At 43.9% G+C, this 27733-nt stretch overlaps 1 protein-coding gene and 1 pseudogene across 1 annotated transcript; one reads left to right on the top strand and one right to left on the bottom strand.

Annotated features, from left to right (window-relative positions):
- Positions 1–4800: 4800 nt before the first annotated feature.
- Positions 4801–18324, bottom strand: LOC108834274 (glutamyl-tRNA reductase 1, chloroplastic-like; annotated as a pseudogene).
- A 797-nt stretch (positions 18325–19121) lies between these two features.
- LOC108829724 (uncharacterized) lies at positions 19122–22977 on the top strand. The gene is made up of 2 exons (XM_018603325.2): positions 19122–20333; positions 22802–22977. Exons 1-2 carry the CDS (start codon positions 19122–19124, stop codon positions 22880–22882), a joined length of 1293 nt encoding a protein of 430 aa, XP_018458827.2. The 3' UTR covers positions 22883–22977.
- The last annotated feature ends 4756 nt before the right edge of the window (positions 22978–27733 follow it).

The raw sequence follows: 27733 nt of genomic DNA, 5'->3' as shown, positions 1-27733 counted from the left end.
TCTACCGGTACGGATGATATGGACTCTGATCCGGAAGGATAGAGAAATGGTGGGATGAATGGTGACACAATGAGATGCGGAAAGGCCCAATGATACTACCAGACTACAGTTGTTGCCGGATGTGACGCACCGGTCCAACAAAGGAAGGATCGAGACTTGGAGAGTACCTCACCAAGAAACTAAGAAATGTTCAACCAAGAACAAAGAGAGAAAATCTCAAAAGGAAAGGAAAAATCGATTGTGATTGATGATCAAAGAGTTTACATACTTATACTACTTTGAGTCAAAGAGAGAAATAAAGAAAAGCGCGGAAAAACATTACATAGAAAATAGATATTTGACTAGATCTAGTCAAAGTGTGGAAAACAAGAGAAGACTAGTCAAAAGCTCGGAAATTGATGAAGACTTGGAGAGATTCATTGGAATGTCCAGGTTCATGAAGATGTCCAGATTCATGCAGTATTGATCAGGTTCGTGCACACCATGCTGGGAAGGATATGGACACACGCGGACAATCCACACATGTCCGAATTCGCGAGAACTGAACATCACCTGATTTGTACATGGCATAACTCTCTCATCTGAACTCCGTTTGATCTGATATTTCTTCGAGGAGTTCCATAATTCAGTTTAGCTTATTCTCCAAGTGGTTTCAAGCGAAGAAACATCATGGTTTAGAAGATATGCTTCGAACAATGATTGTATGTCTGTGTTGCTTCTCGGGTGGTTTGATGGTCGAAACAGCTCGGAAGATCGAACCAACTTGCTCAGCTCGTCCGGGTGTGAGTGTTAGTCCCAGCGTCACTTGAGTATTCAGCTCATCCAAGATTGCATAGATGATAAGAGAATTGGCATAATCTGATGAGAAAAACCTCGGTTGGGTCGAGCTGGACGACAAGAGCGCCACCTTGGGCCATGTCCATGAACCAAGCAGGACAGTGCTCGATCTTGGTTCTATCATACTCTCCCTCTTCAAAAGGATTTGTCCTCAAATCCATTTTACCTGAATCAAAAGAAAACAAATTAGACAAAAAGAATTCTAAAAACATGAAAATTTTAATGAAGGAAAAATTTGGAGAGAAACTTCCTTGGAGTTTTGCACTTGCTTTCCTCAAGTATTTCCAGTTCCATGTTCTAAGAACACAAGTGTTGAGTCCTCCTCCTCTGCTTGCTTCCATCTTTGTCTCAGTGCTGGCAGATTGCTCCAACAGCTTCAGTTCCTGGGACAAAGAAACAAGACTACTCGGCTGTACCGGCTCCAGATGGTTAACTTCATCACAAGACTGTTTATTTTCAATCACCATATTAGAATAAAAAGAAGAAAGTGAACACTTAGCTTCCAAGACATTTCTGAGAAAGGTTTGGGACAGAACTGACTGTGTAAATTGATCTCCTGGTCGCCAAGGTCGGGTTTGAAGCTGATTGGATCGGCTAGCTTCCCATTGAAGCAAGTGTAGAGCAGGTTTGACCGGTTTTGGAGAATTGATCATAACTTCATGATTTCGTGGCCATATTTCCTGATATTGAGCTTTCTGGAATGAGGAGAGATTCATCTTGAATCCTATGATCGGCTTTGGCTCAGGCCGCTTCTTCACAAGGCTTGAATCTGCTTCAAAAGCTGGGTACTCGCAGATAGATGGATTGAAAAACCGCCTGTTTGAAAAATTCATAACTCCTTCCTCCGTGAAGATTTGCAAGTGATTCCAAGCCTCAGTGAATCCTTGCGGAGTTGGCTTTCTAGGAAAATTGGAGTCAAGTTGAAAGACCTTCTGGATGCCGAGATATTCGCTTTGGACTGAACCTATGTCGCTGGCATCTCCAAGGTAACCGGTTTGAACATTGCAGTTCCAATTCTCAGGCTGTTGGATACGATCAATGCTTTCACTCCTCAGAGGTAGAACCTGTATTTCCTGGATACTCAAAACAAACATTAAAAGACCAGGATCAAATGTGCAAGAGAGATACTTGTTCAAATCAAACATCAAAATATCTTTTCCAAGAACAAGTAGCACATATCTAAGCCTTTCAAGGTGCTCATCAAAGTAGATATTACAGACCAAATTTTTCTCAAGACATGCAACAATATTAGACATTTTCAGAACGTGCATATCCTGCTCAACATCTGAACACACAAGCTTAAGTTCAGATTGAGAAATATTTATCAAAGACTTAAGAGATTTATCAAAGAATGTGTTGTAAATCAAAATATCATCAAAGCTCAAAACAACACAATGATCACGAGATGATCTCAAAAGATGCCAAGTTTTATCAGTTTCAAAACACAAAATATCAGGCTGCAAAACAAAATCACAAAAATCAAGTTCACAAAAATCAGTTTCAGATTTAGTTTCAAGTGATTTCTGTTCCAGCAACTTCTTAATCAAAATTCCGTCCAAGGCATAAGAAGTTCCACACAATTCATCAATGATCAGTGTATGTCTAGAAGAACTCAGATCAAAGCCAATGCCTTCGAAAACAAATGAATCAAACGGTTTTCTAGCATAGAAATCAGGCGGCTGCAAATCAAGCTCAAGAGTTTCTTCTAAATGATCAAAACATTTGCTATGTGTCAAGAACTGATCAAAGGTCAAGATAATTTCAGAGTTGATGCCTTTATCATTTTGAAAACATTTATGATCAAGAAGTTCATCAGGTTTAAAGATTTTAAAAGAACTAATCATGTTTTCAAAAAACAGATTTCGAAACACAAAATTCTTTCATCTTTTCAAGACCAAAACGAGTTACATCATGAGAACTAATCTTGACAAACATGTCAGGCAGAGAATTAAACAAATCAGAGTTCTCACAGTGCTTTTGAAGATCAGGAGACAAAGGGGGAGGAGATGTGCCGGGATCAAAGCATAGATTACTCTCCATAGCTATGGATGTGATGCTTGTTGCTTCCTCATCAAAGACTGGACCAGGTTCGTCCTCCTCATCAAAGATAGGACCTAGATCTTCATCCAAGGGTTCACCAGAGTCAAGACGTGGCCCTTGATGTGGATAGTCCAATGGCTCTTCCTCAAAAACCTGTGGAGACAAAACAAGACTACTTGGATGCTCCGGTTGCAAAAAGGTTAGTTCAGCAATAGTCTGTTCATTATCATTCATAAACTCAGTTTCAAGAGAAGGAAGATCATAATCTTTTTCACAAATTATCAAGCTTTCAATCAACTCTTCATCATATTCATCAAAGGTAGGTAAAGAATCTAAAAAATCTTTAAACTCCTCAACATGGGTTTCAGATTTACCTTTGGGTTTCTTGTTGATGAACAAGGATGGCTCAGCTACTGGTGCACATGTGGATGTGCTCTTCTTGTGGCTCTTGCTGACATACTAGAGAGCTTTCATCAATCCCTTCTCAAAGTCATCACAGATCTCTTGGATATCAAACTGAAAGGATCGCCTCTTTGGATCAGATTCACCTTTGGACGACTTGACATGCTCTTTGCTCCTCTTGTTTGGCTTTTCCTGCACACTAACAAACTCATCAAATTTATTCAAAGAATATCTAAATGGAGTTTGAGAGGCAGAATGTCGTGGGGGTTTCTCCTTGCTACTTCTCCTGTGAAGACCAAACATTTTAACCTGAAAATCTCAACACAAAAGTTAGTAGATAAAATTCATCACTCTCTCAAGTGTTTAATCTCACCCACTCAAGTATTTTCTCTCAGATTTTATGGTGATCACACAAGTTTCTTCTCAATGTTCTAAGAGAACAGATCAAGGAATCCCAATGGGCAAATCCAAGCAAGATCAAAGTGTTTAAGATAGAAAGATAAGAGATTTAAAGGGGAACCCGCCTTAACCACCTCAAAGGCCGGATTTCTCTTCGGCCAGCAGGCTTACTCTTCCACCACCACACCACAAACAACAAACTTTTGAAAACTTTTTTTTTTTATATAATCTTTTTTTTTTTACTGCATAAACTTAGATCTTATTTTTTTTATTGGGGTAATGAGGTGCCCGGGTTCAAGATAGATAGATGAAGAAGTGTTTAGAAGAATTGAGAGATGAGAAAGATGGATGGGAAAAAGAGTTACCGGAAGAGTGGCTCTGATACCACTTGATAGAACCAAAATACGGATCACTCTACCGGTACGGATGATATGGACTCTGATCCGGAAGGATAAAGAACTGGTGGGATGAATGGTGACACAATGGATGCGGGAAAGGCCCAATGATACTACCAGACTTCAGTTGTTGCCGGATGTGACGCACCGGTCCAACAAAGGAAGGATCGAGACTTGGAGATAACCTCACCAAGAAACTAAGAAATGTTCAACCAAGATCAAAGAGAGAAAATCTCAAAAGAAAGGAAAATCGGTGTGATTGATTGATCAAAGAGTTTACATACTTATACTACTTTGAGTCAAAGAGAGAAAAAAGAAAAGCGGCGGAAAAACATTACATAGAAAATAGATATTTGACTAGATCTAGTCAAAGTTGTGGGAAAACAAGAGAAGACTAGTCAAAGCTCGGAAATTGATGAAGACTTGGAGAGATTCATTGGACTGTCCAGGTTCATGAAGATGTCCAGATTCATACAGTATTGATCAGGTCGTGCACACCATGCTGGAAGGATATGGACACACGCGGGACGATCCACACATGTCTGAATTGCGCGAGAAACTGAACATCACCTGATTTGACTCTCTCATCTGAACGTCCGTTTGATCTGACTTTTCTTCGAGGAGTTCCATAATTGAGTTGAGCTTCATTCTCCAAGTGGTTTCAAGCGAAGAAACATCCATGGTTTAGAAGATATGCTTCGAACAATGATTGTATGTCGTGTTGCTTCTCGGGTGGTTTGATGGTCGAATCAGCTCGGAAGATCGAACCAACTTGCTCAGCTCGTCCGGGTGAGTGTTAGTCCAGCTCACTTGAGTATTCAGCTCATCCAAGATTGCATAGATGATAAGAGAATTGGCATAATCTGATGAGAAAACCTCGGTTGGTCGAGCTGGACGACAAGAGCGCAACCTTGGGCCATGTCCATGAAACAAGCAGGACGGTGCTCGATCTTGGGTTCTATCAGGATGGGTTTGGTTAGACAGTGGGGAAAGACGCAACTCATGGGTTCACAGAACTCCCCAGAAGAGAATCAGCTCTGCACTCAGAAGTGGAAGCACTGCGATGGGCGATGGAATATTGCTTCAGCATTCAACATGTCAGAACTTCGGGACAGACTGCAAAGAATTGATTGCAATGATCAAGGAACCTCATGCTTGGCCAAGTTTTGCTACGGAATTAGAGAGGATAGAGACATTGCTCATATGCTTCCCGGATTTCAAGATTGCTTATGTTCCGAGAGCGCGTAATCAGATTTCAGACTTTTTAGCTAAGACAGCTAGATCCTCCATAGGAAGTTACTTTTTGTTGGTTGTTCTATTCCGGTCTGGCTACCCAGACCACCTCAAGTTTGAGTAATAGAATAGCCGTTTCGTCGTCAAAATAAAAAAAAAATAAGATATTGAATTTTTTTAAAATGCTGTCGCATTCTGCATAAGTGAGAATATGAGTTTGTTTGGGCATCTACGCACTCACAAGGAAGTTATATTATTCCTAGAAACTAACTATTTTGATTTGATCGACGGCAGGCCTGGAAGCCCAAATCAATATGAGACGTAAGTGAAGTGTTCTTCGTGAAGTTTACCGCCCTTGTGTTAGTCGGAAAAGTGTCTGATTTTTCTCCTTCGTCTGTGTATGATTGTGTTCTTTAGTGGTGTAATATATCTGTAAAGGTAAGGTTTTGGTTATTGTTCAGAGTTGCTTATCTTTGCTCATTTGTGTTACGCTCAACTCACTGATTTTCTTCCACATCTTGGCCTTCATCATCAATACCTACATAATAAAGTTGGAAAATTGTTAAATTTCTTTATGTGGTGTATAGTTTTAGTTGAACTGATTTGGTGTCTGTTGAGTTAATTCTTGGAACAGAGATGTCAACGAAAAGTCTCACTCCTCCAATCTCTGGAGAAGCAGGAGGGAGAGTCCCACCGTGCTCCTTTCAATAACAGTGGTGTTCAGAGGCTGTGCTGGTGACACAACATCCGCTTCAGCAGCAGAAGCTAGCATCTCATCAAGAGGTCGATACAAAATCTCAATGCCAAGAATCTCATCACGTATAGCTGTACTCTCTCCTCACTTCTGTTGACGACCACCATTTTGTTGCAACCTTTGGCTACCAAATGCTTTATCACAAGCTTCCCCATCTTCCATGCGCCGATGATCAACATCTAGCGGATGCGTGCGAAGATTCGGGAAGCTTCATCAGAGCAAGGTTCGACAGCTGCTGAGCTGACTGACACAGCCCCTGCGGCGATGTTTGTCTCTGTTCTGACATGTTTTTCCAACTGTTATGGCGTGTTTAAACAGACTGCTGATGTTCCTCCCAAAGCCGTTCACTCCTTGGCCAACTTTAACAACTTGTTTCACCTGCGCAAGGATCTGGCCTTCTCTCTTAGGACGAGAGAGTCAAAGACAGCTGAGACTTCGAATATATGCTGCGTAGCATCCTTGTTGTACAGAAGAAAACGGTGCTGACATATCTCCGAAACTGGAATCCCACTGGTCTGACAAAAGAAACATGATAATGTTAAGACTTACTACAAATAAAGACCAATCTCACTAGAGGTGTTATGATCTGTGTAAAGGAAAAAAGGCCCTGTTCGTTTGCTGGTCGCGAGCGTCAGCGGCCAGCGACTGCGACTTAATGTCGCTGATAGTTGTTCGTTTGGAGGTCGCGCGTTCGATCCAGAGACTGTTTTTTTTAAAAGAAATTCTAATCGGGCACGATTTTGATCCCACCGTTGGAATTTCTAGCGTCCAATTTTTCTTAATCGCTGGTCGCTAGCGTTTGGTCGCTGCGATCGGTCGCTGACGAACATGGCCAAGCAGCAAATAACGACACAATCCATAAAGTACCTTAGACATCCATTCAGTGACTTCTTTGACGCCACGGTGCTGAGAAAGAGCTAAAACATAAATCTCCTATGGTTGCAAGTACTGAGCACAGCAGCCTCTTCGATATGATTCAAACCGAACAATTCGCCAATAGCTCGTGGCCATTCAGCTTCAGGGATAGCAAGCTTCTCACGCATCTCAACACGAGCTGTGTTGAATGCTAAGACCAATCACCACCAAAGCTGCTTCTCTCCTTTGTATATCCTGATCAAAGAGAGAGAGAGAGCTACAACATCAATCACTAGCAATGCATTTTTTACATATCTAAATCCACAAAAAGATTCAAAACTCAATAAGAGAGAGAGAGAGAGAGAGAGAGAGCTTACTGTCAGGTGCAGAGTTCTTGAGTTGTTCGAGAGCAGAGATGGTTACGAATCAGACGGAGAAAGCTCGCAATGTTCTCTATGGATGGAGACCACCCTTGACTCTATTTTCCCTAGGAAGAGACCGGAACCCACGAAGAAGAAGAGAAAAATAGAGAATGGTGATTCAATAAAGTCTCAAGCTTTTGGGCAACCCAAGAATGCATTTGAAACAGCCATGGAAACCCAATTCTCCATCTCCTCGTCGACGAATCGAGCAAAGAGAGGGAAGGAGATCGTTGATAGAATATGATTGAGGATATGAAGAGTTTTGGGTCCGGTTTGGTACAAAGTTTAAATGGTTTTGTGGATGGATGGGGTCAAAAACGGTTATCTCGAAATCAACGGCTAAGTCTATTTGTCATACGAAAAACCCTCCGAAAAACGAAGACGAACACCCGTAAACCGAAGGAACCGAGCAGCCGACCCCGGCCTGGCTGTAGCCCCGGGCGGCTAGCCCCCCGTGCTGGCCGTGGCCGCCGGCGCTAGCGCCCGTGCTGGCCGTGGCCGCCGGCGGCTAGCCCCGTGCTGGCCGTGGCCGCCGGCGGCTAGCGCCCGTGGGCCGTGGTAGCCGGGCGGCTAGCCCCGTGCTGGCCGTGGCCGCCGGCGGCTAGCGCCCGTGCGCCGTGGTCGCCGGGCGGCTAGCCCCGTGCTGGCCGTGGCCGCCGCCGGCTAGCGCCCGTGCTGGCCGTGGTCGCCGGGCGGCTAGCCTTGTGCTGGCTCGGGTCTTCGGACAACAATCTCCGGTACACAAGTTCCAGTCCCCGGCCATCAGAAGTCTGTACTTCGAGTCTTTCCCAAGTTCGCAGGACGAATCATTGAGATTCCGCGTACGAAACTCCGGTTCTTACTCCAATCTAAGACCGTCGGAAACACTTCGGAAACTCGTAAGTAAGATATCAACGGGAAGGAAGATCTTAAATTCTTCGTACGAAACAGTGATGGTTATCTTAAGACACCACTCGTCTCAACTCTACGAACGAATGAAGAACTTCCGAAGAAATCGTAGAAAACAACGGAAGTCTTAGAGACGGCCCGAAAGGGACCAAACGCAATCGGACAGTCCGTTTACGATTATCTGAGATAGATACGACGATTTACGTTTATCTTTACGTAACAGATGAATGCTAAATTTCCGGAAGGATAAATGTCAAGTTTCCCGAAGATAAATGTCAAGTTTCCCGATAAACATGGAGGCCGACGAAAATGAAAAAAAACCCGCTTGCGGCCCAAAAGGAGAATAGACCGTCATAAGAAGGAGTATATAAAGGAGCTTTGGGAGAGGAAGAAGAGGAGAGCAAATCATTAAGAGAGAGAGCAAATCCGAAACTTAGGGACTTAGAGAATTCCTGCTAGCTTAGGACTTAGGAGTTTAGACTAGCGGAGCAAGACATAGAACGTTTTGTCTCCTTTATTTCCGTCGTTTTCCGCTTCAGCGTTTCTCTACTTCCTTTTTTCGGAAGGATATTGTATCATCTATTTAATAAAACGCCTTAGTGCAATTTTTCCGCTACGTTGCTTTATTCTATCAATTTCGTTTGGTTGTCGCAGAGAATCCGAGCCTTCAGGGAAAACTAGGTTTACTTAGTTTTCCTTCGATTTACTTAATAAAAATCGACAGTGCGAATTTCGGTTCCCACAGTTTGGCGCTAGAAGGAGGGGGGGTCGGATTCTCTTACTCAAAAACCTACGATTGGTAACAACAGCATGGCCACATCACCTGTCCGCAACATCGTGTCATTCGGGGATAGAGCAACGGCTGGTCAAGCCAAACCTCACGACGAACTCCTCGTTATCAGACTAACGATCCAGGACATCGACGTAGCGAGAATATTGGTCGACACCGGATGCTCGACAAATATTATATATAAAAACACCCTCGAGAGGATGGGAATCGACCTAAACAATATCACGGACGATCCCAATCCGATAATCGGACTCTCAGGAAACATCACGATGACCCTCGGCTCGGTCGATCTCTCGGTCAGAGCCGGGAGCGTCACGAAGACGGTGGAATTTTTGGTAGTCGACGGTCCAGCAGCATATAACGCGATCGTCGGGACTCCGTGGTTAAATTCCATGCGAGCAATCCCCTCGACTTTCCATATGTGCCTCAAATTTCCGACCCTCTTCGGAGTGGAAACAATACAAGGAGATCGTAAAGCGCCGCAAGTCTGGTTGGCCGCTGGGTTAAAACGAAAAAACTCTGAGCCCGAAACTAACCCAAAAAAGCAAGCAACCCACGAACCAGCATCGCAGGACCCTCCAGAAATCTTCTGGCAATCGCAAAGAGCTGAAGCCCTAGAAGGGAAACGTGAGCCCACTTGCGAACCAGTAATTTCGGTCTGCCTCGACGAGACTAACCCAGAGCGGTGCGTGGAGATTGGAGCCAATCTCCGCGATCCGTTGAAAGCAGAACTCATCGCATGTCTCAAGAAGAACCTTAACACGTTCGCTTGGGCTGCGGAAGATATGCCGGGAATCGACATCAACATAACATGTCACGAACTCAACATCGATCCAACTCATAAACCCGTAAAACAAAAGAGGCGAAAGCTAGGCCCCGAACGGGCAACTGCGGTTAATGAGGAAGTCGAAAGACTCCTCAAAGTTGGATCAATAACAGAAGTAAGATATCCCGACTGGCTCGCCAATCCCGTCGTCGTCAAGAAGAAGAATGGGAAATGGCGAGTGTGCGTCGACTTTACTGATCTCAACAAAGCATGCCCGAAGGATTGTTTTCCGCTTCCGCACATCGACCGTCTGGTCGAGGCAACCGCAGGAAACAAACTCCTATCGTTCATGGACGCGTTCTCCGGTTACAATCAAATCATGATGAATCCCGAAGACCGCGAGAAGACAGCATTCATTACCGACCGAGGGACCTATTGCTACAAAGTAATGCCTTTCGGTCTTAAGAACGCCGGCGCCACGTATCAGCGGCTCGTCAATCGGATGTTTGCCGAGCAACTCGGAAAAACCATGGAGGTGTATATCGACGATATGTTGGTAAAATCTCTTGACGAACGCGACCACGTAGTCCACCTAGAGGAATGCTTTGAGAGATTGAATCAGCACAACATGAAACTCAATCCAGCAAAATGCAGATTCGCTGTGGCGTCGGGAGAATTTCTCGGGTACCTCGTAACATTCCGCGGAATAGAGGCCAATCCGAAACAAATCAACGCACTGATAGAAATGGCCTCCCCGAGAACCAAGCGGGAAGTCCAAGGCTGACCGGACGAGTCGCGGCCTTAAACCGATTCATCTCGCGCTCCACGGACAAGTGTCTCCCTTTCTACGAAACCTTGAAGGGGAACAAAAAGTTCGAGTGGTCAGAGGATTGCGAGAAAGCTTTCCAACAGCTGAAGCAGTATCTGGCCACCCCTCCTATCCTCGCAAAACCCGTAGTCGGAGAGTCCTTGTTCCTCTACATCGCAGTATCCGCATCAGCAGTCAGTGGCGTCCTGATTCAAGAAGAATTCGGAGAACAGAAACCGGTCTTCTACATTAGTAAAACATTACTAGATGCCGAAACTCGGTATCCGCTAATGGAAAAATTGGCACTCGCTGTCATAACTTCGGCGAGAAAACTTAGACCGTATTTCCAATCTCATACCATCGTGGTACTTACCACTTTTCCGTTACGGACGATTCTACACAGTCCAAGCCAGTCTGGTAGACTCGCGAAGTGGGCGATTGAACTAAGCGAGTACGATATCGAATATCGTCCAAAAACCTGCACGAAATCGCAGGTACTCGCGGACTTCTTGGTAGAATTACCCGCGACGGACTTAACTAACGAGGATCCTGGATCAACATGGGATCTCCATGTCGACGGATCCTCGACCAAGCAAGGATCCGGAATCGGGATCCGACTCACTTCGCCGACAGGAGAAATCCTCGAGCAATCGTTCCGCTTGGATTTTCATGCATCAAACAACGAAGCAGAATATGAGGCGCTAATTGCGGGCCTACGACTGGCCCATGGGCTGAAGATTCGAAATATTCACGCTTACTGCGACTCTCAGTTAGTCGCAAACCAATTCAGCGGAGAATACGAAGCAAGGGATGAAAGGATGAACGCATATTTGAAGGTCGTCCAAGACTTGGCCCACGACTTTCAGCAATTTGCGCTAACCAGGATTCCCCGCTCGGAAAACGTCCAAGCTGACGCTTTAGCCGCTCTCGCCTCAAGCTCGGATCCAGGGCTTAAAAGAATAATTCCCGTCGAATTCATAGAGCATCCGAGCATCGGACCGCCGGTAATCGCCAACCTGATCAGAACACAGATCGAAGGCGCGGAAGAAAACGAAGACCAACCGGAAGACGACGCAGACCAAACAGACTATGGCTGCGACACTCCCTGGCTGGAACCTATCAGAACCTACATCGTAGATGGTACCCTACCCGCGGAGAAATGGGCAGCCCGGAAAATAAAAATTCAGGCAGCGCGATACGTAACCGTGGAAGGCGAAATCTACAAATGGCGATTCTCCGGACCTCTCATGACTTGCGCGGAAGGAGAAAAGGCGAGAAAAATCATGGAAGAGGTTCATTCCGGATCGTGCGGAAACCACTCCGGCGGAAGGTCTCTCGCAACAAAAATAAAACGCCACGGATTCTACTGGCCAACTATGGTAAAGGATTGCGAGAAGTTCGCTCGGAAATGCGAGAAGTGTCAGCGGCACGCCCCGACAATTCATCAGCCCGCCGAAATCCTCTCTTCCATCTCATCTCCGTACCCTTTCATGCGATGGTCGATGGACATCGTCGGACCGCTACACAAATCGAAACAAAAACGTTTCCTGCTGGTCCTCACAGATTTCTTTTCAAAATGGGTGGAAGCAGAATCCTACGCAAGTATCAAAGACGTGCAAGTCGAGAACTTCGTCTGGAAAAACATCATAACCAGACACGGTGTCCCATACGAAATCGTAACGGACAACGGGTCTCAGTTTATTTCCACACGATTCGAGGCATTCTGCGAAAAATGGAAAATACGACTTAACAAGTCTACTCCCAGATACCCGCAGTGCTACGGACAGGCTTGAAACCATAAACGCCAGAAGAACTCGAAGGGGTCCTTTGGTCTCATCGAACCACTCCAAGACGAGCAACGGGGGAAACTCCGTTCGCTCTCGTTTACGGAGCAGAATGCATGATTCCGGCGGAGGTAGAATTCCCCGGCGTACGGGGGAGATTTCTTCCCGAACAGGAAGACCTGAACAATGCCATGCTGCTGGATAATCTTGACCTCATCAACGAGCGTCGCGACCAAGCCCTCATCCGAATTCAAAATTACCAGCAGGCCGCCGCAAAATACTACAACGCGAACGTACGTCATCGAAGATTCAAAGAGGGTGATCTGGTCTTGCGAAAAGTCTTCCAAAACACTGCCGAACGAAACGCAGGAAAACTGGGGGAAACTGGGAAGGACCATACAAAATCATAAAAGTCGTCCGACCAGGTTCGTATCAAATCGCAAACATGCAAGACGTAAAAATCCCGAGAACTTGGAATGCGATGCATCTCAAAAAATACTACCACTAGAACGTAAACGTGGACAACAGAACTACGAGATGGCTTGATCCTCGAAAGAGGTACGTAGGCAACTCGCCAACCGGTGGGTTCAGCTATCCCCCCGATTTAAAAGGGGGGGAGTGGGGTGCGTACACTCGCACGCTCCCACAATTTTCGAAAAAACTGAACTTTCGAAAACTTTCCGCAATCAATTCGCCTAACGGCCTTAACAATGGATCCAGTATCCACCAAACAAACCATAAAACTATCGCCCGGAAACATTCCGCGATTTCTAAAAGCCCATAGTCCTTTATGGCATAAGAAAAACAAACTTCAAAGCACTGCGAGACGTCGCTTCGTGCCCGAACATCCGTTTTTCGATTAAAACCTTCATACGCCTTCTAAACGGCATCATATCGTTGTTGCTGATCACAACAAACGAACTCTAACGTCCTAAACAGACAAGCCACCTAAGGGTAGGCTCTTTTACATCCGACAAGGATCCCATAGCGCGCTATACAAAAATCCAAATTTGGTTCAGCACTTCGTAAAGGAAGTAGCTCGATTCGTGCCCATACAAATCATATAAGCCGATACCACTTCGCGGATTTTAAACGGTACGAATCAGGTTAAAATCACAAACAGGCAAAACGAAAGCCGATTTGTCATCGCACAGCCTCAGTCTGAGAGTAAACCTAGGTCTTGCCCTAAACCCAGCCTTGCTGGTATCTTAAACATCTCATAGGCAAAGCGTCAACGACGCGAGATCCCAAAACTTGTCTCTTCACTCAAGTCTATACGTTTCCACGAATTTTCGCGTAAATCGTAAACCGCAGGAAAATCTCGCTTTGTACAAACTACGGATACGGTGATCGTCAGGGAGGCAGGAATGAGACGACAACTCACACCCTGCCCCTCTAACTTCGACAAACAGAAGTTCTAAACGCAAAATATTTTATAAAACGCATACCGCGAGTTCAATACAACGCCCTAAAAAGGGCAGGGATTCAAAGCCACCAACGGCCAGTCCCGAAATCATACATAATGGCCAACCAACGGCCGAAATACAATCAAAATAAAAATCCCCTCAGGGATTGATCAACCTAGGCGTCCTCCGGAACACCGCCTTCATTCTCCGACTCACCCGAAGCAGGAACAGCCTCGCCATCGCCCTCGCCGACCTCCTCACCGCCCTTGTCCGCAACGATTCCAGCATCCTGGACCTCTGGAATTTCCGAACTCGGGACCAGGGTACCGAGGATGACGGGCCGGCAAGCTCCGTCGCAGTGCAAGCTCCCATCTCCTCGAAGCGCTGAATCCGCTCTTTAAGACGTCGAACTTCCGAGGACTTGCTCTTCTTCTCCTCCTTCGCCTTGAGCAGCGAGCTCACAGTCTTTCCCAGATCACGCTCGAGATCGCTGATCCTAGCTTCGAGCGTCGACGTCTGGGCAGCATGAGTGCTCTCAATCGATTGAAGCACAGCCTCGGTGCGCTTCAAAGTTTCCCGCGACGAATCCAGCTCCTTGGACAAACGTGTGACCTCCAGTCCGCAATCGCCAAGCATCCCGTCGATCAACGACACAAACTGATCACACGAGAGAAGGTGAGAATCAAGGGGTCAACAAAAGAGAGGGGGTTTCAAAATACCTTGGAGCGATGTTGCGATAGTTTCGCCGAAACCTCGCCTTCCTCACTCTTAGTACACCTTTTCCTCTTCGCTGATCCGGCAGCCCCAGCTCTTGAACGTCCCCTCGATGGGGAACAGCGTTGGACGCGGGAAGTCCCAAGACGATCTCCCTCTTCTTTTCTGGAGGAGGAGGCATGACTTCCACCGCATCCTCCGAAACCACTATCGGCACGAAAGGGGAGCCCTCAGAGCGAGCCTGGACATCGGGTGCTTGCTCCGGAACGACAATTTCTCCAGCAGGCAAAGGGACATCGGATCCAGAGGCTGGAGTTGTGGAGATCGGGACTGGAGTAACGTCGGGTCCAAGAACCAGAACCGCGGGATCCGGAGTTAAAGCGACATCGGATCCGAGAGTCGGAGCCACAGAAGTCGGAACGGAAGTAGCACTAGGACCTGCCACGCTAGACTCCATCTCAGCACGGCGTCGCTCCATCTTGTCCTGAAAAGAACTGAACCCCTCGACGAATGTCTGCGTAAGAGCAGGAGCATCCTGCGCCGGCGAGGCTTGGTTAGCTTCACTCATTTCGACATCAGAATCTTTCTTTTCATTTGGAGAGAAAGCCATATTTTCTGAAATTTGAGAAAAGGAGAGTGAGTGAAAAATGAGAGGGAGATGGGGTGCTACTTATAAGAAATCAAAGGTGGTAGAGTTTTTCGGAATAAAATATTCCTAGCCGAAAATTTCGATTTTCAAATCTTCCGCACACAAAATCGCTCCCGCATCTTGCATGCTGGGGGGCTAACTGTTGGGGTCAAAAACGGTTATCTCGAAATCAACGGCTAAGTCTATTTGTCATACGAAAAACCCTCCGAAAAACGAACACGAACACCCGTAAACCGAAGGAACCGAGCAGCCGACCCCGGCCTTGGCCGTAGCCGCCGGGCGGCTAGCCCCGTGCTGGCCGTGGCCGCCGGCGGCTAGCGCCCGTGCTGGCCGTGGCCGCCGGGCGGCTAGCCCCCGCGCTGGCCGTGGCCGCCGGCGCCTAGCGCCCGTGCTGGCCGTGGCCGCCGGGCGGCTAGCCCCGTGCTGGCCGTGGCCGCCGGCGGCTAGCGCCCGTGCTGGCCGTGGTCGCCGGGCGGCTAGCCCCGTGCTGGCCGTGGCCGCCGGCGGCTAGCGCCCGTGCTGGCCGTGGTCGCCGGGCGGCTAGCCCCGTGCTGGCAGTGACCGCCGGCGGCTAGCGCCCGTGCTGGCCGTGGTCGCCGGGCGGCTAGCCCCGTGCTGGCTCGGTCTTCGGACAACAATCGCGGTACAACAAGTTCCAGTCCCGGCCATCAGAAGTCTTGTACTTCGTCTCAACTCTACGAACGAATGAAGAACTTCCGAAGAAAATCGTAGAAAACAACGGAAGTCCTAGAGACGGCCCGAAAGGGACCAAACGCAATCGGACAGTCCGTTTACGATTATCTGAGATAGATACGACGATTTACGTTTATCTTTACGTAACAAGATGAATGCTAAATTTCCGGAAGGATAAATGTCAAGTTTCCGAAGATAAATGTCAAGTTTCCCGATAAACATGGAGGCCGACGAAAATGGAAAAAAAGCCCGCCTTGCGGCCCAAAAGGAGAATAGACCGTCATAAGAAGGAGTATATAAAGGAGCTTTGGGAGAGGAAGAAGAGGAGAGCAAAAATCATTAAGAGAGAGAAAATCCGAAACTTAGGGACTTAGAGAATTCCTGCTAGCTTAGGACTTAGGAGTTTAGACTAGCGGAGCAAGACTTAGAACGTTTTGTCTTGTATTTCCGTCGTTTTCCGCTTCAGCGTTTCTCTACTTCCCTTTTTCGGAAGAATATTGTATCATCTATTTAATAAAACGCCTTAGTGCAATTTTTCCGCTACGTTGCTTTATTCTATCAATTTCGTTTGGTTGTCGCAGAGAATCCGAGCTTTCAGGGAAAACTAGGTTTACTTAGTTTTCCTTCGATTTACTTAATAAAAATCGACAGTGCGAATTTCGGTTCCCACAATGGAAATCTTTAAGAGATGTGTCCGAAACTGGAAAAGGAGAGATTGAGATTTTTGATGAAATATGATTGGCGGGTGGAGAACACGTTTTATCCACACTCGCTGTTGATTTGGTGGCCTTTCTACTTCCACCGCAACCTTTTATTCGTTTGTTATTTTCCTATTAGACTTTTGTGACTCTTATCAAATCCATGCTTAAAACTTTTTCTGTTTTTATGAAGAAAAAGTTAAGAAAATATGTGTGCCTGCAAAATGATCCGGATATCTGAAATGAATCTATGTAGATTTAGGATATTCATACGATGTATAAGAAGTTATAAATTAAACAAATCTTGAGTAATATTACTATTTTAGTCAAAATGATAGTTGAATAAATAAAAAAAAGATGAGAGAGAAAGAGAACCCCTGGTCTTCTCCTGAGCTCGTCTCCGTCCTGATCCCGCCGCTGGCTACTTCTGTGGTAGCTTCCACCCGACCATCCCCCTGACCCTCTTTCCCCCTTCTCCCCTGCTTTCGATTCCCAATTCCCCACCCTCCAAAGCACTGCTGTCTCCCCGCCTCTGTCAAAGAAGCAAACTGCTCTTCTTCTCCAAGGGACTGCTTCACTTGATACTGGCAAGGGCAAATCCACTGCTCAGTCTTCCTCTACTACCGATTACGCCATCGGAAACCCTGATTCCCCTTCAGCTCAGCCTGACCTAATGGATCTAGAAATAAATCCAGAAATTACTGTTCAAAACAGTTTTGAGGATTTCACTGCGCTCCCTTGTGAAAACTTCCTCCTCTTTCCATAACATTGCCTCCTCTGGAAATCCCCCACTGCCACCTGCTCCTTCAAACCATACTAAACCCCCTAAACCGACCACCGATCCAAATCAATCCCCCTAAATACCCACCTCACAATCTTCATCCCATCACACCTCTACCTCCAACAAACCAATCCCCTCCAACCCAACCAAATCAAACTCCACCCCCTGGGTTCAGAAAGCTAAAGACATAGCTGACATTTCCCTAAAAAGACTAGCGCCAATTGCTTATTCTGAATCTGGTGTTCCCCAAGTCATTGTTCCCGATGAAGTCTTCCATCGTGGAGCCGCTCTTCAAAAAGAATTCATTGTCGGCTACTCTATTCAAAGTGTCTTGAATTTTATGTGGGGTAAAGGTCAGAACCTAGACATCCAACCCAATAAGGAGGAGCGCTCTATCATGCTCCGTATCCCCAATGAATTCATTAGAAACAAAGCGCTTGAGAAACGGATTTGGTATGTCGGTTCAGCCATGTTTCATGTCCTCCCTGGGCTTCCAAACAAACTATCTCCCCTCCAGACATGGAATCGATCCCTCTTTGGGCTCACTTGATAGGTCTCCCACTATACCTGCGCAGTCTAGAAGGTCTTAGCTTTGCAGCGGGGTTGATTGGTGAACCGAAGGAGACAGATGAATTCACCAAAAACCTGACAGGCATCAACAAAGCTCATGTCAAGATTGAAGCAAACCTAACTAGACCGCTTCCATCCTTGATTGAGCTTAAAAGAACAACTGGAGAGATCATACCTGTGACAGTAGAATATCCTTGGGTCCCCCCCCCCCCCCCTCCGTTTGTTCCTTCTGTAATCAAATCAGTCATATTCTGAAGGATTGCCTCACAGCAACTCTTGCTTGGGTTGAAAAACCTAAAAAATACTCCCTCAAATCCACCAGAACAAACCCAAAACCCTCCTGCCTCAAACACTCAACCCATTATACCAGAAACAACCACCAATATAAACAACACCTCTGCCCCTGCAACAAGCCCTTCCTCCCAATCCACAAACCCCATGCCTGATATTCCATTACCTCCTCCAATCACTCAACCAGAAACCCGATTTAACCACCATTCCAATCCACCCTCTCCAAACTACCTCTCATGAGCCTGATAAATCTTTAATAACTACTCCTCCCTCGGATTTTGAAACTGATCTTCAAGAGATCATGTCTGACACTTCTATGATCCTCGCTATTGCTTTCCCAACTCCCTTACTAATCCTTCCCCCAACCACCACCTCCCCAGCCTCACCACCACCCATTACCTTTTCAACTATGCCTTCAGATTCACAGTTTGTGGTCGCTCTTACTGCAAACATCCCAATCAGTAGAAGGCAAAGCCCTTTTAAACATAAATCCATCAGAAAAAGACCTCTATTACCTTCTCCTTTATCCATTACTACCCCTAACCCTTTCTCTGCTCTTGATCCTGACCATTCTGATACCTCCCTTTCTAGCCCTTGCCCCTCTGCTGATTGGACTCTAGAGCCCCCAACTTCTCCATCTCATGCTACTCCTTTTGAAGGCCCGCTCCTTGACCAAGGAGTGTCTGCGCCTTTATCCCTATGAGTAATATAGAGTTTTTTTGGAACGTTCGTGGCCTAAATGACCCGACGAAGCACACCCCTTTTTTGTCAATGGTTAGCCGCTAGTAAGGCCCATTTTGGTGCTCTTTTGGAAACGCATATCAAAGAACTGCAACTCAATCATGTTCTTTCAAAAACTTGTCGAGGCTGGAACTACTTATCTAACCATGCTTCAGACCCTGATGGGAGAATCATCATCATTTGGAAATCACCCATCTCAGTCAGAATGCTTCACCAGTCGAGACAATCCATCACTTGTGAACTTGATGCTGGAAACTCTAACTGTTTGACAATCACGGCTTGCTATGCAGCAAACCTGAACACGGAGAGATCTGATCTTTGGGTAGACCTCATCAATGTTCAGCAGCAGTTATCCTTAGACTCTTCCCCGTGGGTTGTTGGTGGCGATTTTAACCAAATTAGCCATTTCTCTGAACACTCCCTACCCTCTGTTAACTGCTATGACTCTCCAATGTCTGAGTTCCGGGACACTCTTTCCCATCTCGGCATTTTTGACCTCAGATTCACAAGGCCTCTTCATACATGGTCAAATAAATGCCCATCTTCCCGCATAGCAAAGAAACTAGACAGAATCCTTGTAAACCAGCCTTGGGTCTCATCATTTCCCCATAGCCAAGCCACTTTTCTCCCGCCTGATATATCTGACCATGCCCCCGCTATCCTAAACCTTGCTGTAAACCTCCCAACCTCTGGAACCAAACCCTTCAAATTCTTCAATTACCTAACTAAACACCCCCTTTTCTACCAGACAGTGCTGCAGGCATGGCATCAGTCCGGAAGCATAGCTTGGGATCTCTCTCATCTGTGTGTCAAACTCAAAAAAATAAAGAGCGATATCAAAAAACTAAACAGAGAGAATTTTTCCGATATACAAGAAAGAGTGAGAGTGGCTAATCGTTTGCTTAATGATGCGCAGGTACTGGCGCTCACACATCCTACTCAAGAGAACTTCCTTAAGGAGAAAGAGCTTCATGATAAGTGGGAGTTCCTCAGGACAATTGAGGAAAGCTATTTCAGACAGCGATCCCGTATCAATTGGCTTCGAGAGGGAGACCACAACACAACTTTCTTCCATCGCTTGATGCAAGTCCGTAACTCTTATAACTCCATCAGATCTTTCACACTATCTACTGGTGAAGTTGTCACGGACCCTGTGGTAATGGGAGTCATAGCCATCTCTCACTTCCAGCAACTTTTGGCACCACAAACTACTCTCACCTCTCCTTGCTCTCTCGCCTGGTTTCAAGCTCTCTCTCCTTTCCGCTGCCCTGAATCAAATGCTCAAGCTATGATCCTGCTGCCCTCAGACGAGGAGATAGAAAGAATGTTATTCAAACTGAATGCTAACAAGACATCAGGACCTGACAGCCTAACCTCAGAATTACTCAAGGCGGCTTGGAACTTCTTAGGCGCAGAGGTAAAGTATTGCATCAAACGCTTCTTCCTCACTGGAAACATAAAAAAATGAAGAACAGCATTAAGATTCATAAAAAAATGAAAATGCATTTATTCCAGAGAAAGATTTGTCTATAGAAAAATGAACATACGCGAACGGCCGACTAAAAAAAAAGTAGTGTCTTTTGTATATAGTGAAATACTTCATAACAAAATTGATTCAAAGAAAGATTTCTTTTCAGTGAAACATATACTGAAATATTAATAAATTTCTTCGGTCTCGAATTGGACCGGTTCAAAATATAACACAAATCGATAAAATAATAACATAATGTTTGTAAAAAAATTCTATGTAAATATATGGTCCCACTAAATCATAAATTAATAATATATCTATATATACATTTCATATAATTACAAACTAAAAATTATATTATTGGTTTTATATTCACAATCAAAATACCTCTATTTTGTCTAACATTTCAATATATTTTGATAATGTTTAGTAAAATTATATCGGAAAACCATATATAAGTTATATCTATATAAAATATAATATAAACCAAGTAATATAATAAATAATATAAAAGTCAAATTTCTAAAATATTATAATTGTATATACGATAAAACCAAATATATATTTATTTCATAAATAAAAATAGAAAAAAAAATTATAATGAAAACTTTTTGTAAATTAATAACTTTATAAATTAATAAAATTTGGAAGTTCTACTGTATCTCAATCTGTGGGAATTAGAATGTAGGCGGCTGCACTATATAATATAGGCCAACACATGCAAACTTGGTATGTAGTAAAAAGTTAGGGATGAAGCGAGTTGGATTCGAATAAATGTTATATAGGCCAAAACATGCAAACTTGGCATGTAGTAATAAGTTAGGGGTGAAGCAATTTGGATTTGAATAAATGTTATGTTGCTAAAGCGAAGTGGCTGTCTTTGTGTTTTTTTTAACTCAACATTAATATTCATTTCACCAAAGTTTTTGGATACAAAATGGACCACAAAAGATTTATACCATAAATTAAGGGATCTGCTATGGCCATGAATCACTTGATTAGTTCCAACCGCTACCATAGATACATTAAGGGATCTGCTATGGCCATGAATCACTTGATTAGTTCCAACGCTACCTAAAGAAAACCTCAATGTATATTGAATCACAATGAGCATGAGATCCTTCCATAGCTCGGAATGATCCACCTCTTCAACCACCAAGTCTAACACATGACAGAGACAGACTCACCTTAAACAATAATAGATCAGTTGACACATGTTAAATTTGTATCAAAGCTATTTTGTTACATATCATAGAAGATTAGGTAGTTCATTTTACTTACTTTCTCCTCTATTGACCCACCTAACCTGAGTTCAATTCCATGTGTTTCAGCTTTTTACTGTATTTTTCATTAACTTATTTTAATTTTGAACAAAAAAAACACAACTTATGACACCCCTAAAATTTATGTCTAAGTCTGCCACTGCTGTTAGCTCCAGGAATGGAGCTGAGTACGTGTGAAGCAGTGGAGTGTTACACAACTGATTCGGTATGTGATATTGATATCACTCAAATTACCCTAAGGAGTGAATTACTCTCATCAAAAGAGGTCAAGTTATAGTACTTAGGGATCGAATCCACAAGGAGCTAAGACACACACTAGATCCAATAGTTATGATTAAGCTAGGCTAACAGTAAATAGATTATAAAGCAGTAAATAAAATAGTAAATATATTAAATAGCAAGGGCGAACAAGGTAGTTGTTCTTATGTAACCATAACCAAAGTAGTTGATGGAAGGATGGTTGCTAGATCTAGGGCTTCTATTCAGGTATTGGGGATTATAATGTCTACAAATGCCTAACAAGTTGTTTGCATGATATTATAGAACTCAGCCGCTTAACAATCAGTGATCTCTCACTGGTAAAATGATCTAGATCTCTGGCCTCAACTGTCTATGATGAAGGGCGTGTGTCGATCGATACATCCAACGGTGGAAAGGTCTCCATCGAGAGCTAAACATCTGAAGCGTCTGTGCAGTCCTGCACTGCAAAAGACTCCAAAGGGCACCAAAATAACCATATATCTTCAAATCGTCCCTGAACCTGTAAATACTCTAAATAGACTCCAATACATAGTAAATAGTATATAAAACACTTATATACCATGGGTAAAAATAGGTAAAATCCATGGTATATCAACTCCCCAAGACTTACCCTTTTGCTTGTCCTCAAGCAAAACAACCAGGCAGTCTCTCTGAAAGACGTTTGAAAACAGCAGGGACTCAAAGGATTTTAAAAACTCAGTTCATCATCTCTTATTAGTGCAAACAAAATCATTTAACATCCTAACCTTAGAAGCACATTATACAATATCCTAGTATAGCAACCAAATTCCATTAGTTCCACAACCTAACAGATCTTGTCTGACAATCCCCTCTACTAACTTCATTTCTTGCATAAAAATAAAAGTGTAGGCTTTACCTTGGGAGTATCGATCAAAGGACATATGGATTCAACTCAAACAAGTTTCTGAACACACAGGTAGTCTTCTCTGATCTCTTTCTCCTCTCATCTCTCTTCTCTGAATCTCTTATTAGTTTCAATTTCAACAGGTTTCGATGCCAACACAGGTCATCTAGTCTATCTCATTGACATTGCATTTGTAATTCATACATTTTGACAAAGTGTAGCGAATAATGGGGTCTCAAGTAATTTACCTATCCCTCGTTTCCACAATGTGTGATCATCCTTGAGATTTAGAACAATGGGGTCGCAGGTAATTTACCTATCCCTCTGCCTCTCAAGAAGTCATATCAATCTTTTCTTTATAAACTTAGATCTTGAGATGCCGAAGAGAGAGAAGGAAGGGAATCAGAAACATACAGACTTTTTACCTTCCAGACTTGCAGAAGGATTCCGATCCAATGAATACCAAGCCCCAAGACAAGCAAATCATGTCATATTAGGTTGGAGGTCAGCTTTGGTTCCTTCAAACAATCTCAGCAAGTGCAAACATAGGGTTGATCCACTTTAGTATCTCTAGTACTTTTCTGCAGTCAGTAAATCTAAGACTGGCCTAAAGAGTGGTTAGATGACAAGTAATAAATCGATTAAGATATATCCCCTTCTTGACTCAATAAAAACTTTTTTGAAAACGTTTTAAATAAGATTCATAAAGTAGATAAACGTTAGTAATCCCCCCAGACTTAAATTACACTGTCCCCAGTGTAAAACAGTCGGTGGTAAGGTGAAAATAATAAAGCATAGCACAAAATTAACAAGTAATAACGATATACCAGCTCGCTAATGTCGGTGACGATCGACACAATGAAATGACAATCGATCGTTGAAAATGAAGCGATGTCGAACGATATCAAGCTGGTCTCATCGGGCGATGTGCTGAGCAATCGTTTACCTGGATCTTTTTTTTTTTGTCAAAACTAAAACACAATATCAGTAGAACCTCCCCAGACTTAAACAACACTATAATGGTGTTATCAAGTCCGAGATTGGTGATAAATAAATAATAAGCAATAAATTTAACAATGTAGAACGAAATATCTGACCGGAATAGATGTTGATCGATGTAAATGTGTTGTCATCGGTCGTGGCAGATTTGGTTATGTCGATCAATATCGACTTGTTCTCGTCGATCGATATTATGGCAATCGTCTACTCGGATCCCTATTCTAAATATCTAATCTAACTTTGATGTGAATATTGACCAACACAGTTAAGTGGCGATCGATATTCTTGATGCTCTATCGATCAACACAATTAAGTGACGATCGATCGATGCTATTAATGCTTTGTCGACCAATGCTGCGCAGTCATCGGTCGATGTTGGTAGATTAACGCTTCTTCCTTGGATCCCTCTTTTTACCTAATATAAAACACTAAAATAAAACACTAAAAGTTAGTAACAGATAAATGTAAAACCAATAATTTTTTTTTCGGATGAACAGTGTCTCTGCTACAGTAATCCTGCTACAGTATCTCTGCTACAGTGTCGATCGATTTTCTTGCTACAGTGTCACTCGATGAGTTTGCTACAGTGTCGCTCGGCGTGTGTCGATCGATGGTGAAGGGCGTGTGTCGATCGATGGTGAAGAAAGGGTATCGAGCGATCTCATCATGTTGGTGTTGAACGATGCTAACCTTTAGTGAAGTTTCTGGATCCTTAAGCTTCATCTCTGAGTAATGTTCTTCATCCTCTAGCTCCAAGAAATCTTCTGTAGAAACTTCTCTACTCGAATCCAAATCTCCAAGTTGTTTTCTATCCTCTGGCTTCAATAAATCATCCATGATAATATCTATGTCCATATCTAAGGCAGGATAACAACTTGGTACATCAGTGCTCTTCTGTGTCGAGTCTGCAATGTCCTGAGGACTACTCGATTTTTCAGGGATTTTGAGTGGTATCGGTCGATGACAAGAGTATGTATCGATTGATTCTGAGGTGCTGGTGTCGATCGATGTCGAGGTCGTGGGGTCGATCGATTCTGAGCTTGTGTCACTAATATCGGCTTTTTCTAATCTGTTCAGCTCTTCATATCCAAATTGTTCATCATCTTCTACCATATATTCTAACATAGATCTCATCTCAATCTCTAGATTTTCTGCAGTATCATAGAGAAATTTGTTGAGGAAGGCGTTCACAATGTCATCCAAGCTGGTTAGAGATCCTGGCTGAAGTTGACTGAACCAGCTAAACGCATCTCCAGAGATAGAATATGGGAATATCTTACATAGCATATGGTATTCAGACACTTCATTCTGCTCGCTCCTTGATACTAGATCCTTAAGCTCTTCTATGTGGTTTCTAGGATCTTGGTGAGGGAGACCTCGGAAAGGGTTCACACTTACCCAATCATACCATTGGCTTGTCAGATTAAAGTCGTCTGTCTCAGCAACATCAATCATATCAGGGATTACAGCACCCTTTGCATTAATCAATTGAACTCTGATGTAGCAAAGACGACCTTCTTCGTCTCGCCAGATACCTCTCTTATCAATCTTAAGTATGAGTGCTCTGACCATTTTTGTCTTCCCGCAAGTGGTGTCAGTCGACTCTTGATGAACAAAATTTCTCGGCATCGGATGAACAGTGTCCAGATGAACAGTACTCGAATGAATAGTGTCGCGGTGAACAGTGTTTTGATGAACAGTACCGCGATGAACAGTATCGGTCGACGTCAGATGAACAGTGTCGATCGATACGAGATGACCAGTGTTCGGATAAACAGTGTTTTCGTGAACAGTGCCGCGATGAACCGTGTTTCGGTGAACAGTACCGTGATGAACAGTGTCGATCGATATGGGAGGAACAGTTTCGATCGACGTCGGATGAACAGTGTCGAACGATGCGGGATGAACAGTATCTCGACGAACAGTACTCGCATGAGCAGTACCGGGATGAACAGTACTCCGATGAATAGTACCAGGATGAACAGTACTTCGGTGAACAATATCCGCGCGAACAGTGTTTTTCGACACAGGATGAATCGTGTCGTTCGATGCTCGATCCACGCTGTCGATCGCTTCGGCTTGGGGGGTGTCGATCGATACTTGCTGGTCAGCGTCGATCGATAATCTGATTTCTACAATGTTGATCGCTGCTTGGAGGGTGTCGACTGCCCTCTTAGACTTATGGATCACATGTTCCAAATCTAGTGGCTCTGCTAATAAGAGCCCATTCCCTTGTTGCTTCTGGTATTCATATCTATGTACCTGAAACACAAGAAAAAAATTTATGAGTTTTTTGAATAATAGTAAAACCTAGACTAAATCTAACTAGACAAGATCTAATGGCGATCAAAGCTCCCCGGCAACGGCGCCAAATTTGATATCACTCAAATTACCCTAAGGAGTGAATTACTCTCATCAAAAGAGGTCAAGTTATAGTACTTAGGGATCGAATCCACAAGGAGCTAAAGCACACACAAGATCCAATAGTTATGATTAAGCTAGGCTAACAGTAAATAGATTATAAAGCAGTAAATAAAATAGTAAATATATTAAATAGCAAGGGCGAACAAGGTAGTTGTTCTTATGTAACCAAAGTAGTTGATGGAAGGATGGTTGCTAGATCTAGGGCTTCTATTCAGGTATTGGGGATTATTATGTCTACAAATGCCTAACAAGTTGTTTGCATGATATTATAGAACTCAGCCGCTTAACAATCAGTGATCTCTCACTGATTAAATGATCTAGATCTCTGGCCTCAACTGTCTATGTTGACACAGAAAAAGAGTCGATCGATATCCTTTAGAGATATCGAGCGATACACTTTTCGCTCGGCGATCGATTCACCTGTCGGGATATCGATCGACGGCTTCTAGATATGCCTAGGCGCGAACCGATAATGAACACTAGGTCTCAAGGAGGGCTGTCGCTCTTCTCAACAGGAGACAAGCTAGTTCAAATGGATAATTCAAGATATCAAAGATCCTAGTGATCTATGCTCTAGTTAGCTAATCTAGAACAAGCATAGAGTTCAATCCATTTGATGACTATCACAACTTAGCAAGTATAGTTTGGGGCTAATCCCACAAACCTATCTGAACCATAGATCTAACAGGTGGATCTATTCAGACATGAAGTTTGTCACAGAAATCATAGATGAATAGATGAAAATGCAATAGATAATATAAAACCAAAAGCAAAGGAGTTCCAGGAGGACTCTCAAGGAGTTCCTCCCTTCTCTCCTAAGAGAAACAATGAATCCAAAAGAAAGCGTAAAGAAAGTCTAAAGCGTAGCCGTCAACAATGGCTTAGAAATAACATAAATAGGGTTTATGGTCGTTAGGGGTATTTTGGTAACTTTGTGGTGACTCCTGGGCTTCAGTCGGTCATTAAATATACTCAGCCCACATTCTGATGTCTCTGTCGATCGACATGCACTCTGTTGCATCGATCGACATACAATCCTCTTCTCGGCAGCCTTCTCTCGCGAGGCAGACTGGCCACTCTTCAGTAAATCGGGCATAACTTTCTCTACAGGATGTGGATTGACCTCAGACCGGTGGCATTGGAAAGCTAAATCAAAGCTCTATCTTTTGTTAAAATATGGGCTAAACATCTGAAGCGTCTGTGCAGTCCTGCGCTGTAAAAGACTCCAAAAGGCACCAAAATCACCACATATCTCTAAATCGTCCCTGAACCTGTAAATACTCTAAATAGACTCCAATACATAGTAAATAGTATATAAAACACTTATATACCATGGGTAAAAATAGGTAAAATCCATGGTATATCAGATATACCAGAGAGAGATATGTTACGTAGGCGGTTCAATGTGTGAGATACCGGTTCAAGTTAAGTTGGATAAGTATGACGTGGTGTTGAGGGAAGCTTGGGAGATAATCTTCATGAAGATTTGGTAACAGCAAGATCGTGACTTGAGG

This window comes from Raphanus sativus, unplaced genomic scaffold, assembly GCF_000801105.2.
Source record: "Raphanus sativus cultivar WK10039 unplaced genomic scaffold, ASM80110v3 Scaffold0234, whole genome shotgun sequence".
In the NCBI taxonomy this organism is placed as follows: domain Eukaryota; kingdom Viridiplantae; phylum Streptophyta; class Magnoliopsida; order Brassicales; family Brassicaceae; genus Raphanus; species Raphanus sativus.
Note: the sequence above shows the minus strand (reverse complement) of the source record. Positions and strands in the feature narration are given on the sequence as shown.

Excerpts from the sequence above, each read along its gene's own strand:
- LOC108829724 (XM_018603325.2), top strand. The coding sequence starts at position 19,122 with ATGCTTCACCAGTCGAGACAATCCATCACTTGTGAACTTGATGCTGGA. Across the intron at positions 20,334-22,801 it reads GGAACTTCTTAGGCGCAGAG|GCTTTACCTTGGGAGTATCG; the intron begins GTAAAGTATTGC and ends ATAAAAGTGTAG.